Genomic DNA, 14,490 nt, shown 5'->3' with positions numbered 1-14,490 from the left:
CTACTTTTTTAGAGTTCAAGATTTTGGTTTTCATTTTACATTTGCTGAAACTAAAAGACTAAAAACCAAAAATGTTATAAAACGGGACGTTAAAATTGAAAATTGAAATAATAAAGTAACAGACCTTAAAATCTTCTGATTTGTGTCCATCTAAAACATTAAAAAAGGATATTTCGATGTGTTATAAGATCTTAACAAACTTATTATGAGAAGTAAAAGCATTTGTCTGCATCATATAGAATAAAAGCACACGCTATTAGCTTATTACACCGCCTCCATTTTCAGTACAAAGAAACTATATATATATGCCCTAATTTAACTCATTATGTATTGTACGACCTTATAATAGACTTGAAATTCATATTTTTAAAACTCACTTGTATGAGTTACAAATATGATTAATTATGATGGTCCAAATAAAAGTATTCATTGCTATTGTGTGTTTCACACTTGCATGTCGATATTTCTCTTTGTTGACTAAACATGGGAAGGTGTGGTGTTTGGTGGAGTTGGAACAGAGGCAACCCGCCTACCACGCTCAGACCTACTATTCTCTGCGAACTTTAAACTCCCTTGGTGCAGCCCCTTCTGCTTCTCCGCCTCACTCCACTCAGCTGCATAGTAAAACTCTTCCGTCGACTTCTCGACATCTTTGGACGCTGGAAGGAACATGCCTCCCCATTGTGGGAAGTGCACCAAAGTCACAGGAAGAGTACAGCACACAATCATTACCCCCATCCAAGACAACCCTGAGGCAGTTGAGAACGCTGAGGTCGAGAAGAACACTAGTTGGGTCAACCCAGACCCAAAGTTCCCACCTGCTCCGGTGAGGCCAGATATGATGCCGAGGGAACGTCGGGAGATGAAGGGGATGACGCCAAAGGTAGCTCCACATGCAGCCTGGGCTCCTATAGAGAAGAGGATCATGGCAAGGACTGCAAGGGGGAGTGAATTGGCTCGGCCGAGACATATACAGAAGACTCCTCCTAGGGTTTGGAGAATCCAGAGAGTCCACAACCTGCCTCTCATTCCAAAGTACCTGCCTGCTACATCAGATGCCCACCCACCAAAGGGACGAGCCGCAAAGTTGGCCATGCCGAATGATGCAGCAATGATGCCGGCTAAGTGAAGTTTTAGATCAAATCTGTGGATTCGATTAACACAAATTAAACGTAATTGGTACAGTACAAGAGAGAAATTAATGCAACTGACGGGTGGGAAATCAACACTGCTTATATTTGTTAAAATGATCATGATATCACTGAGTTAGTAAGCAGTTTACCTCAGTAAAAGATAAATAAAATATTAAACGAGAAATGATACTTGATTTTTTATCCAAACAATATGATGCGTTTATCTTGTCAAACTCTCAATCTGATTAAATTTATTTGAAATAGTACGGTAACATAACATATTATATATATGACAAGAGAACGTTAAATACGGTAAAAATAGTTACCCAAAAATGAAAAACAAATAAGTAAAGAAGAAAAACTAACCGGTCATAGAAGTATTCAGCAATGACATTATCAATGGACAACTCAACACCCATGGAGTAGCCATAGAGAAGGACAAAGATCCACGTTCTATAGTTTGTGACAGCATACCACAATACCTGAACAATAGTAATGAAATTGATCAATTAGACATCAATATAATTAGTTATCAACTTATATAAAATTCTGTCTTTGAAAGTGAGTGAATAAAAAAATATTAAAAAGAAACTGACCTTGGAGAATTGATCTTTGGCAACTTCACCCTTCTTCTGCAAGGCACCAAGATTCCCATCGGGCAAGTCTTGGCCAAGGGTCAACACCATGATTCCAGTAATGATATGAAACCACCCTGGAATGAAGAATGCAATTCTCCAGGCAGTAAAAGGAGTTGCTCCACATCTACCGATGATGTCGAACATCAATGGCATCAAGAGTTGGGTTGCCCCACCGCCCATGTTTCCCCACCCGGCTGCAGTCCCATTAACCAGTCCAATAATCTTACCATTAAACATTGTGCTCATCCAATATTGGCACGACACAAATGTTGCAAGGGAAAAACCAATCATAAACCTAACTGCTATGTAACCCCCAGCGTCAGCCACAAACGACATGCAAAACACAGTGGGTGCGCTGAGCATAATTAGGAACGCACAGCCGTAGCGTGGCCCTATCAAATCACACACCGCACCCATCACAAGCCTTGAGAATATGCTGCCTGAGACGGAGGCAACTCCGGCATTTCCGATGTCTTGCTTCGTGAGGTTTATGTTGTCTCGGATGATAGGGACGAGAGGAGCAGCTGCAAATGTTGAGATAAAGCAAGTGAAGAAGGAGATCCAAGACAAGTGGAACGTCCTCATGTGAGGGTTGGCCAGAGAGAATAGTTTGAAAACTTTGGCCTTGTGCTCTGAATCGACTGGCAAGTCGAATTTGGCTGTCGTGTCTGTTGGGACAATTGGTGATGCTACTGAAAATGCAAAGGTTTGCTCTCTGCCTGTCACTCCATGCATGGAGCTTCCGGGTTCACCTTCTGAATCTGCCATTTTTTCGGATTTCGGAATTCGAGGTTTGGGCTTCGGATTTTGAATAGTTTCGAGTTTTGGAACTCAGAAACTGCTTAGAGTACTAAATGGAGTTGTGGTGTTGTGTAGGAAAGGGGGAGTGTGGATTTATAGAGGGTTTTGAGTTGACCGTGTGAAGGGTTGTGAAGAGGCAAGAGTTAGATTCTGAATACTTTCTGATCCATTTGCCGCATCGGATATGTACGGCAAAGGCTCATCGTATATCCCAAGGGATACATAACCTTGCAATTAGCTGGTTATTATAAAGTAGGTGCACATAACTAGAAAAATTCCATACTAATTTTAACCACATTTTCGTTAGTCTATTTTGAAGCTTTACTCACTCATTCATTCTCTAATGTAAATAATATCGATTTTAAAAATAGAGATGTGATATCCACACATCCTATTTTACTTCTCACATACCCCTTGATAATTTCTGTCTGTTGATCTTCTTCAATTCATCCGATCCGACGGCCGAAAATTAAAAAAATGTGTGAGAAGTAAAATGAGATGTGTAGATATCACATCCCTAAAAATAAAATAAAAAATTAAGTCAATGAATCCTAATTAACTCTGCTCGGGACTCGTACACAATATTTCTGAGGACGTGTACAGATAACACGTTCCCTGTGCTACTGTACATTTATGTTTAACGAAGAGGGAAGATTCAGTTTGAGAAATGCTGCGTAGCATGGGCTACAACTGTACAAGCAATCATCCGCATGCTTTAATAATCTAATTAGGGCTCATTTGGCTCTGTTTTCATAGATATAACGAAAGACACAACACTATTTTGTATAAAATTAAGAGAATTGTTATTAGCACTTTAAAATTTTCATTCTACATTCCTAACAAGTGTATTTTTCTTTCTAATTATAGAAAATTTGGAGTGCAAAGTGAGATTTTTGGGATGCTAAAAACAATTTCTAAAATTAATAATGCTCATTAATTATAAAACTTCCTATCGCTTTTTAATTATAGAAAATTTGGAGTGCAAAATGAGATTTTTGGAATGCTAATAACAATTCCCAAAATTAATAGTGCGCATTAATTATAAAACTTTCTAGGGTAAATAACACTTTACCATCTCAGGTTCGGGGTCTATTACAATTGCATACAATATTTTCAAAACATTTTACTTTCATACCTCACCTACTATTTTATTTCAATTTAGTACCTCCGTTACATTTTCCATCCATTGATTCGTTAAGAGTTGACGTGGTAGCCAAATTTGTGCCACGTGGCAAAAATATAATTTTTTTATTCATATAAAAATAATTAATTAAAGAAAAGTTAAAAAAAAAAAAAAGCCCCAGAACCCATCTTCTTCCCCTACCCCCCTTCCCTACAACCTAAATCCCCCATCTCACCCCACCCCACCTCCCCCGCAACCCCCCCCCCCCCACCCACCCCACCCAAAACCCATCTTCTTCCCGACGTTTTTTATGATGGGCATGGTAGATTGGCACTGCTGGGTTCCTTGGTGGGCTTGAAGGGCGTTGCAAGGCGGAACACCGGTGCTTCAGCAATGGAGGGCACGACAGGTGCTGGCAGTGGGAAAGCAGTGGCTGCAGGTTCAATGGGCTTAGGTTCTGGCTCGTTCCAGTAGACAGAGGTTAAGGCTCTCCTGGAGACGCGAGCTATGGTTGCCATTGGAGAGGAGCAAAGAGAGAGAACTGCGGTGGGCTCACGGTGGAGAATCCGAGAGAAGAGCGGTGCAACCTTGGACGAAGGAGGTTGCTGCTGCAGTCAGGGGAGGGGGGGGTTGCGGGGGAGGTGGGGGTGGGGTGGGATGGGGGGTTTAGGTTGCAGGGAGGAGGGGTCGGGGAAGAAGATGGGTTTTGGGTTTGTAATTTTTTTAATAACTTTTCTTTAATTAATTATTTTTAAATGAATTAAAATAAATTTTTTACCACGTGACATAAATTTGGCAGCCACGTGGCACAACTGTGGCAACCACGTCAGCTCTTAACGGATCAATGGATGAAAAATGTAACGGATGTACTATATTGAAATAAAATAGTAAGTGAGGTATGAAAGTGAAATGTTTTGAAGATATTGTATGCGATTGTAATAAACCCCAAACCTGAGATAGTCAAGTGTAATTTACCCAACTTTCTATGGCTTTCTAGAAAAGCACCAAATTACTTCCAAAGGCTCCTTCAAAGATCACTGAGATTGTTAATATAACTGTTCAGCAACTTGTAGTGCAAACACTATGAGTTTGCTCGAGAGTAATTTTGGATGAAGAGCTTAATTGTAACCCTATTTACTAAAAGAACATAGAAAGATCATGTAAATATAAAACCTTGCAGAATCATCTCACACTATATATATATATATTGTAATACTTTATACATATCAATACAAAGAGTCATATACTTACATAATACGCAATCAAATTCAACAAGGGCATTCTTTGACACTTTAGAACCTATAAGAAGTACTGTCTATCTAGTATTCTTAACTCATCAATTTCGAGCCTTAAATATTCTTAAAGATTAAACTAAGCCCTCGCCAAGTAAGTTTCCATCCATCACCGCCTACCCCTATTTTTTTTATAGGATAGTAATATTTAATGTATGTAACATCTCACATTGTTCAGGGGAGTGGATCTTTAAGCCTTATATGTATATTCTTATCTCTACCTAGCATGAGACCTTTTGGGAGCTCACTGACTTCGGATTCCATCTTAACTTCGAAGTTAAGCGAGTTCGCGCGAGAATCAATCCCATGATGGGTGATCTACTGGGAAGTTCTCGTGTGAGTCAATATCGTGCTACGGTGGAATGGAGTTGAGCCCGAGTCAGGATGTGACAATGTATACACACATTCTTTTTTATTTTTCTCACATTGTTATTAATTTTTTACCATTGTTCTTCAATTCATTTGATCTATTGATCGAAAATTGAGATGAATATGTGAGAAACTAAAATAGGTGTGTAGATAATGCTACCTTTTTTATATTTGTAATTATCATCCATGTTAATTTTGAATGTGTTTACTTTTGATCTATATGGCAACTAAATTCTTTTAGCCGTTTTGTTAGGTAGTGCTTTCCTCATCCATGGTGTTAGGCTAATTAATCTCTGATAGATACATCAAAGTTTATTCTTCTTAGATGACACTTGGAAATGTTTTTGCCAACCTGTCGATTTTTGTGCCCATTGTTGACAGATGCATCACATCTTATTAATCTCCTTTTTGCTAGGGATTTGGATTCTCTCTTGAGCTTAGAAGGTTGAGCCTCCTGAGAAAAGCATACGGATCATTGGATTTTGATTCAACGATTATAATTATTATAATTTTTAGAGAACATTTCTATTTATAGCTGTTGAATCAAAATCCAACGGCTCGTATGCTTTGCGCATGAGGCTCAACCTCTTAAGCTCAGAGAGGATTCAAATCCAGATTGATGGCACTCTGGATGTTGCATTGTTCACTGTCAATAATTGTTAATTTTTTTTAAGTGATATATTTGTTAATAAGATATATAGAAAAAATTACTTATATAGGGGAAATATATTCATGTCATACATTTTAATTTTCTCAATTTGACATTAGAACTTGTCAAATAATAGAAAAAATTACTTATATAGGGGAAATATATTCAAGTCAAACATTTTAATTTTCTCAATTTGACATCAGAACTTGTCAAATAATAGAAAAAATTACTTATATAGGGGAAATATATTCATATCAAACATTTTGACATAACATATTGCTAAACTGTTAATCCACTGAAGGGTACATATAATCGTGCATGCTAGTTATTAGGCACTGATAATGCTTCATCTCATTTTGCTTCACTAATGTAAATGAATATCAATTGTTCTTTGTTTCAATGATGACTTATTGATTAGTATATAGTTTAACATATGTGTGACCGTGTGAGCCTTATATTTTGACATGTACCAATAATCTATTGCAACTTGCAAGTTTAAGATGGCCAAAATGCAGATATTTTAAGCAAAAACATACATGTTCTGCAATTTGCAAGTCAATCAAGGGCTAATGAGATGGATGACCTTTGACATCCATTACAATTCATCACATAAGTAATATTTATATTAAGTTGCCTTACTCGTTATGTATACTAACAATTATCAAAATGTGAATTATTGGACAATTATGGCCCACAAAACTCCTACTTATAATTCCCAGATGACAGGTCAAAGCTTTCATCGCTTCTGATCGCAAACTATACGATTTTTTTAAACATTTACGGGTCGGTTGCTCGAAATGTTTGATGGATACACACAAAATATAATTTATTATGCAACACTTAACCTTTCAATTGCTCATAGGGTTCTCTGAGGTTGTTTTTTTTATTTTTTTATTTTCCTAAAGGGGCTTTGGACAACGCGATTTGGTATTGTTTTATTGGAATTTGTTGGCCATGCGTCGGAGGGATCTGTAAATGTGGCCTTTATTGTTTGTTTAAGAGATACGAAAAAACAGTTGTGTTTTGGCGGCCATGGCATATTATAAGAGCTTTTTTGTATTTTGATAAGAACTGCATGATAAGTCCATGCATGGATTTGTCAGATCCTACAAGTGAAAGATAATGAATGTTGCCCGATATCTTTGTTAGTTGGTCTTCCATCGATAAATCCAATAATTCCACGTCATCTGAATTGATATGTATTTCTTGAATAAGAAAACAATGAAACATATAATTCCACTTATATTTTTTTATATCATTATATATACACACACACACACACACATAGATATGTCTTCAAACATATGAAATGAAAAGCGGATGCAGGTTATCCAAGATAAATAAGGGCTTGTGATTGAGTAGAATAATTAAAAAGGGGAGAATAATGGTGGATGATGGTTTATAATTTAATTAACAAGGCATTATAGACTTAAACGGATTAGCACTTGTCATATTTGGATTCATTTACAATTTAACTATTGGATCCAAACGGTATTTAGATTATCAGATCTAACTTCTGATTCACATACGATATTCATCAAATTCGAATCTTTATCGATGTTCATTTATTTCGAAATTCGAATCATTATGTCTAAGCTCCCTTAATCGTAATCACTCCTAATCGGTATTGCTACAAATCTCTTACTTCCCCCATCCATAATGAATGTGCTACAATAAACCTCGTACTTCCCCCATTTTGCAAGGATAAGTATAGACAGTAGGAGTTGACTACTGATATTACCAAAACAATTGGAGCACAGAATAAAACAAATGAATTATATGCTTGGGAGATAAGGCTTCTAGTTTTAGGTCAAATACATATATATTACCAACAATTGAATGCATGTTCCTGCAAGAGTTGCATATATCATTCAACCATATGATATGCAAATACAAGGAGAAGGCTTCCTTATCTGTATAAAGCAGGCATTTTGTATTCACAAATGCAATCAAATGATCCTCATCACTTCAAATAAACAATTCTCGCATGAGATCATAACCTAACCAGCAAACTCCACAGTATAGCGAGTCTACGCTGAAGAATACATCAAGTCTACAAAGAAATCGGAAGAAATCAAACCTAATTTCATACGCTTCTGTGAGGAAATAAGTATCTTTCACCGCTAATGTAGGTGTATTCTAGTGTTCAATTTCTAACTGCTGGTAGTCCCACTTCTTTGAACTGGTTTGTAAAGCACAACTGAAACAAATTTTGAACGAAAGCGATGAGTGAACCCAAGTGCGACCACAGAGCGCGGGGTCTCCCGGTTCTCAATGTAAAGATGGTTGAGTGTCACATTTTGCGGTGCTGGAAGGGTTCCGGCAGTGTCTGCACTTGCTGGGTAGCTAAGTAATGTCTGTTGCAGATGTGGAGGGACAAGAGGTGGATCCCGTGCCTCGTCTTCATTCCCAGGGTACACGTTGTTGTAACTTGCATCGGGTGATCTTAAAACTTCGAATCCTGCAACAGTTGCTTCATCCTGCACATAAAGTTTTAAGGTTGCCCTATTTTATTTGAGTAGAAAATAAAAACATTAAGGTTCCGAAGGCTTACATAATCATCACCAAATGAGTTGTTCATTTTGAAACGGGAACTAGCAGACACAAGATCATCAACAGAGGAAGTTTATAGACTAATAACCTGAAAGAAAGTAGTTTACTTCCATGAGAATCATAGATACACAGAGGAAGGTTATGAACAAATAGGAGTATAATTGCACACCAAGAAGAAAGCCAGGAAATTCTACCGTTTACTGCAAAATGTTAAAATCCAGGACAAACAACACAATGGCTATGGAACCCATGTATATTACCCAATTTTCACTTTCTGATACCAAGGAAATTCAATCTGATATAGCTATAAAGAAAATTAGAAATCCCAATTTGCATAGTCAAAATCCTTTCAGCTTTATATACAACATGGTGTTAATCTCTGAACCATATAATTTATTTTACTTTAAATGGAGCCACAACAAAATGAAACTAATGGATAATTTTGTAAATTATAACAAGATAATAAGACTTGCTCTGCGTCATTTACCATACAACTTCTTTTCCGATTCCAACTTATCACAAGGCAAAAGAATAGGAAGCTGGAAACCAAATCTCGGAGAAAAACAATCACTAAAATTATAGAGATGTAACCAGGAAGCCTCAGTTACTTAATGAGGATTAAACAAGTCAGAGATAGAGTGATAAGGGGAGGTGTGGGTTGGGGGTGGGGGCGGTCCTAGGATACGGAGTGTTGAGGGGCGGGGGCAGTCCTAGGATATGGAGTGTTGAGGGGTGGGGACGTTGCTGGAAAAGAGAAGCGTTAGGTTGGTGTTTTTTTATTAAGTTTTAGTTTTATTTAATCATAGATAAAAAAGAATGTGCCCTTCAAAAATATAGTTTAGGACATAAAAGCTAACAGAACTAATGGAACGGACCAACATCAACTGGAATCAAGTTGAAGGATCAGAGTAAACTACTATTCGAGTTCAAGGACGAAAATGCAACTGAAGGTATAAATCAGGAACCATAGCTACAACTCTGCTGTCAACTTCTTTACATAAATATAAGGTAAGTTATAAAGTACAATAATAAAGACTTTTCTATAATAATAAACCACAATAATATGTGCATCATTTCTTCCATCCAGAAGTGGAGAATGCCTAAATTAAACAAATAAAGCAAGGCACATGTGTCCATCATTTGAATAGCATGAATTATGAATACATATAAGATTTATGGATAGATAGGGTTTAGAAATTAAGTTTTGAGGAACAGGATAAAGGATTTAAAGGAATAACCCAATGCCTCAAGGTATCTTGTCCGATTAGTAAAAGAAGGATGAAAACAAAATTAGAGGACATATAAATAAAACTTTGGTGATCACACCCATGGTTTACTTGGCTCAAGAAACCAGGGAAAGAGGGGAATTATGCCCCCCAGAGGAGCTTTACCTCTTATGAAGGAATTTTCTTTGTTGAACTCTGAAACTTTGAAACAAAACAGACCGCTGGCATTGGTACACAATCACACCCACATTTGCAATGGTAGTTACAATTTCGAACTTGTGGAAATTTCTATAGCCATAAATCCTAATTTATGAAAGACCAAATTTGGAAACAAATCCGAACTGAAGAAAGAACCCCAAGATCACTAGGACATCCCATCCAAGCAAATACCAGATAAAAAGAAAAGTGAAACAACTGCATATTAAAAGTTTCTTTGTGTTAAAAGAAAGAAAAGAACAGTAAAATCCCCTTTTCAGTAAGGTTTCTCATCATCAGACTTAACCCAAATCAACACTTGAATCTATCCATTTCTCACCCTCTAAAAGTCTTCAAAGGATGCAGCGATGGACTTCGCTCATCACTGGCACTGCTTCTGAAATAGTGAGGAAGGGAAAAACTTTAATCTTGCTACATAGAATATTCTACAAAAGAAATCACCACACATAGGCCTTCTCCAGAATGCGCAAATTTTGAAAAGACAGTGTATGAAAACTCAGAAAATCATACAGATAAAAAATGAAATGAACTGGAATCAGATTCCAGTCATGAAGAGTCTGCTGTGGCCCCACTATTTCTGAGCTGATTCAACTTCATAATTTTGTCTGCAAAGACTGAAGGTGCATGTCTCTTTCAGCTGTTTGGCTTGACTGGCAACTGCTATCTCTTAGTTTTGTTGTGGGAGAGCCTCATAGTTGGTTTTCATCATTTTTATTTTTTATTTTTTTGTAGTGGTCTCCTTAAACATTGCTTCTGTTTTGTAATTTTGTTCCGTTTGTTTGCAATAAAACGTCTCATTCTCAATAAAAGACAGAAGGTGCATAGATGCCAACTTTCAAGAGCTTAGCCCAACTATAAATGTTACATACAAAATTTCAATAAACAAATAACTGTAAGAGTTGATCATAAAAACATTCTTCCCTTAGTCAGATAAAAAGTCTTAAACAAATCTCTCACTAGCTTCTTATATCGCCCAGGTACAAAGCATTTCTGTGTTGTTTTAGACAAAATTCATTGATGCGCAGTAGGCATTGCCTCAAACGTGCACTTTAGCAACACATATTCATTTAAAAATAAGTATATAAGGCCTAGTTTCAGCATTGAGAAAGCTTTAGTTCAATTAGAAAACTCTTAAGCAGTTAAGAAAGGGAAAAGCATTTACTTTTTCTACTTCTTTTGAGATACAATAAAGCAGTTCTTTATAAAATAGATACAGAAGAAACTAGACTAGACATTCAGTGGTTGCATTAAGCTAACACAAGTAGATCGCAATAGAAGGAATGAAGGATGCAGAAAAAATGATGGAAAGTTCATAGAGTTATACAGGGACCTTGACAAAGAGAGCGCACACAATACTCAAACAAACACACAGGTACACTTAACCAAATAATATTGATAAGCAATACACTACACAAAAATCTACACAGATTTCCATATGAAATCTTCTAGCTGACTGCATCACATTGTATATCCTGCCATTTTCCCTTTCATATTTTATTATACTCTTCATTACCAAGTTACCAATGATGAAAGACTCAACATTAAGAAAGCAAAACAAAACTTATGGAGCAATTATTCTAAACTATTACCCCAAACCCTCCACTTAAATCATCTTTATAGCGTAAATATATGACAAAACACACAGACAGTAAGCTCATAAACAACAAGGTATTCACTACAATCTAGAATTCTTGGTGCACACTAAATACAAAAATTTTGAAAGTCCTAAAACTTCAAGGCCAAACATCTAACACAATTTACAATTGAAAAGACATCTTTGAGCCGAAATGAATGCAGAACAAACACACAAACTCACACACAACCGCCAAAAATAGAATTCCTTGAACTAAAGCTAACCTAAACATCCTCAGGAATAGATGCTTTTCTCTAAGGATGGAAACCATTTTGACGTGGCGTTTTCAAGGGTATGCATGCGAAATCGAATAATGGCATTTCCTTTTCTAGTTCCGCCATACTAGCATTCATCGGCATCTATTGTTACAAATTGAAAGATGAATCTTATTCTTCCTCTTGTTTTAACTATTTTAACATCTACGTCATACATTATTTCTTATATATGAATTGCAAAAACGAAAGAGGAACCCTCCTGCTGGGTTTATATCTCAATACTATCAAAGGGGGAAAATCCATAAGATTAATCGACCACACCAAATATCAATATGCTAAAATTACATTTCCAATAAGAGACTTACCTGATTGGACTAAAGCTCCAACCTTTAATCACCAATCTATAGCTTCTCAGTGCCACTTTCCTCTTGAAACCAATATGCAGAACAATCAATCCACAATAAGTATTTTTGCAGGCCCAACACTTAATCTGAAAAAATCAGGCAAACCCAGACAGAATCAAAGGCAACCCATCAGATATTTTACCAAAACCGAACTACCCAATAATCTAAAGGCTGCAAATTTCATGGTTAAATCCTCAAAGTAAATGAAAAAACATTAAAGCAGAGCAAACCCAGTTTGGGAATAAGTTCAATTCAGTCGCATAAAAGAAGACCCACAATGGGATTTCGAGGTAAAAGCAAACTAGAAAGCATCCAAGAAAATCTTTACCAGGCGAACAGAGAAAAGATTGAAACTTTATAGTGGAAAAGTTTGAAAAGCGGGGCGGGGGCTGTTGGTTGGAGGAAATGGCTGCAGGAAATCCAGCTCGAGGGACTTTCTTCCAGGAGGTTCCGCTAGGAAAAACAAAAATTTCAAAACAAAACAGAAACATGCTTTTCTTGGTTTTTTCTCTCCTATTTTTAATACGAAAAGAGAAATTACACTACAAAACTTCTTACGATGGCTATTCTCACTATCTTATTTATTATTATTAAAGTTTAAATTTTAAAATTTGTGTAGTAAATAGATACAAATGTCAAACTTTAATTACCACCAATTGAGGTGGTGAGCAAAATGCACCCTCGGACTTCACCCCAAAATTTAGAAGAAAGATAATGCTAAAAAAACTATATATTTAAATCATATTTTACAATCCATATAACGTGATTGTTGACAATTAAATTATTGATTATTAATAAGAATTTAAGTTTGATTATTTCGCAACTTTTGTTCATTTCTTCGTTCCTTTTTCTATTTTGCAATATAAGAAATATCCCTATATTCTAAATAACACAGCTTTGAAACTTTTCATAATTGCAAATCCAAAAATTCAAAGTGTTAGTGTCTAAGGAGTCTCCTATAGCCCATTACGTGGTGTTCCGATTAGCAGCTTAGGAGGCTCAAGCTGTATTAAGCACGGTCACGACAAGCATGTTATGGACACTGAAACATGGCCCTATGATCCGGAAGTTTCAACACACCATTCGACTTCTAAAAAATTATACAACGTAAGGGTTGTGAATTTTTCAAACTTGGGCTATATACCATTCAAGGGAATAATTGAATGAGCGATTCGAAAATTATCCGAGTGATGTCTCTAAACTTCAATCTCGAGTACAATTACTTCTATCCCGGACCAGCGTACTAAGTCAAGTGCATTATGCAGCACCCTGTGTCTAATGTAGTTTTGAATGAGGCATCCAGACTAGAAAATTCTCAAGAGGAATTTTATTCCAATGGAGCTTGGAAGTGCCTTAACTAAGCTAGCTTTGTGTAGTCCGATCAAAATCGCCTAGGTACGATGCATAGGGTATGACAAAAGGATTCCAAGGGTGTTTCCAACCCACATGTAAGCGGCCAAGTTCCTAATGAACTTTTGTTTAAGATTCACTAGGGACGAACACACAGTTCGAACTAAGAAGGAATCCCTTTCTTGGTAGCACATTGCAACTATTAAAATCCATAAACCCAAAATAGGTCAAGGTGAACAAACAAATGGGCATAAAGCCATGATGAAAAGAAGTTCATAACTACACTAAGAATCGAAGACCATTCCAGGTACATCCTAGCATTTTCTTATCCTTAATTCAATCAATGCATTAAAGCAAGTTCGGAGTAAGGTGGTACTCTGATTATTGCAATCAAAATCTTTATAAACATAAAGTTTGGGAAGAAATTTTTTTTCAAACAAGGGCATCTTAGAGCTTTGTTCCGGCCTACAAGCTTACTAGTGTTTCTCTCTGTTAGTTACTACTCCGTAGTTATTCTACTTCAAAAAGATTGTCTAATTGAACTATATTCCACAACGTGAAAGTAAAAAATTGGAAAGTCCTAAGTAATATACCTTAACATGCTTAAAGATATGAGTATAACTACTTAACAAAAGAAATAATATGTAGGGAATCTAGTGAGATTAAATATAAATTCAAAAGCAACCTAAGTCTCGTGACTCGGGCAAAGTGTTCATTTTTAGGAAGAGACAAGCGCCCTACTTGGTAGAAAATTGTCTAAAAAACACTGAAAGTAAAACCTACGACAACGTTCCTCCATCCGAGTCAATCTCCACAACAACAACTTTTCCTTTCATCGCGGCAACTAGGTCTTCTGGGGCATTGATATTAACAGATGGCATGACTTTT

At 36.6% G+C, this 14,490-nt stretch overlaps 2 protein-coding genes across 7 annotated transcripts; both read right to left on the bottom strand.

Moving 5' to 3' along the window:
• Positions 1-236: 236 nt before the first annotated feature.
• Positions 237-2,643, bottom strand: LOC103413242 (high affinity nitrate transporter 2.4-like). The gene is made up of 3 exons (XM_008351722.3): positions 1,730-2,643; positions 1,500-1,615; positions 237-1,144 (listed from the first exon to the last, which is right to left on the bottom strand). The coding sequence occupies exons 1-3, from the start codon at positions 2,537-2,539 to the stop codon at positions 478-480; spliced, it is 1,593 nt and encodes a 530-aa protein (XP_008349944.1). The 5' UTR covers positions 2,540-2,643; the 3' UTR covers positions 237-477.
• Positions 2,644-7,914: 5,271 nt separating this feature from the next.
• Positions 7,915-12,810, bottom strand: LOC114819530 (SNF1-related protein kinase regulatory subunit beta-3-like). Of its 6 annotated transcripts, none has more exons than XM_070808033.1 (5): positions 12,483-12,772; positions 12,214-12,338; positions 10,320-10,376; positions 8,560-8,646; positions 7,915-8,485 (listed from the first exon to the last, which is right to left on the bottom strand). In XM_070808033.1, the coding sequence occupies exons 1-4, from the start codon at positions 12,741-12,743 to the stop codon at positions 8,583-8,585; spliced, it is 507 nt and encodes a 168-aa protein (XP_070664134.1). In that variant the 5' UTR covers positions 12,744-12,772; the 3' UTR covers positions 7,915-8,485; positions 8,560-8,582. The 6 variants fall into 6 exon arrangements, with proteins under 6 accessions (XP_070664134.1, XP_028944403.1, XP_028944402.1 ...); XM_029088570.2 differs by having other exon boundaries at positions 12,581-12,743; XM_029088569.2 differs by lacking the exon at positions 10,320-10,376 and having other exon boundaries at positions 12,581-12,746.
• Between the last annotated feature and the right edge of the window lie 1,680 nt (positions 12,811-14,490).

The sequence above is a fragment of the Malus domestica genome, chromosome 11 (genome assembly GCF_042453785.1).
Source record: "Malus domestica chromosome 11, GDT2T_hap1".
In the NCBI taxonomy this organism is placed as follows: Eukaryota; Viridiplantae; Streptophyta; class Magnoliopsida; order Rosales; family Rosaceae; genus Malus; species Malus domestica.
This window is presented reverse-complemented; position numbering and strand designations above follow the sequence as displayed.

What these genes read in the sequence shown, in the direction of transcription:
- LOC114819530 (XM_070808032.1), bottom strand. Translation starts at nt 12,743, where the DNA reads ATGTTTCTGTTTTGTTTTGAAATTTTTGTTTTTCCTAGCGGAACCTCC. An exon ending in TGAACTTATTCCCAAACTGG is followed by an intron (nt 12,339 to 12,482) that starts GTTTGCTCTGCT and finishes TGATTTTTTCAG; the next exon opens with ATTAAGTGTTGGGCCTGCAA. An exon ending in TGGAGCTTTAGTCCAATCAG is followed by an intron (nt 10,377 to 12,213) that starts GTAAGTCTCTTA and finishes TCACTATTTCAG; the next exon opens with AAGCAGTGCCAGTGATGAGC.
- LOC103413242 (XM_008351722.3), bottom strand. Translation starts at nt 2,539, where the DNA reads ATGGCAGATTCAGAAGGTGAACCCGGAAGCTCCATGCATGGAGTGACA. An exon ending in CCAAAGATCAATTCTCCAAG is followed by an intron (nt 1,616 to 1,729) that starts GTCAGTTTCTTT and finishes ACTATTGTTCAG; the next exon opens with GTATTGTGGTATGCTGTCAC. An exon ending in GCTGAATACTTCTATGACCG is followed by an intron (nt 1,145 to 1,499) that starts GTTAGTTTTTCT and finishes TCGAATCCACAG; the next exon opens with ATTTGATCTAAAACTTCACT.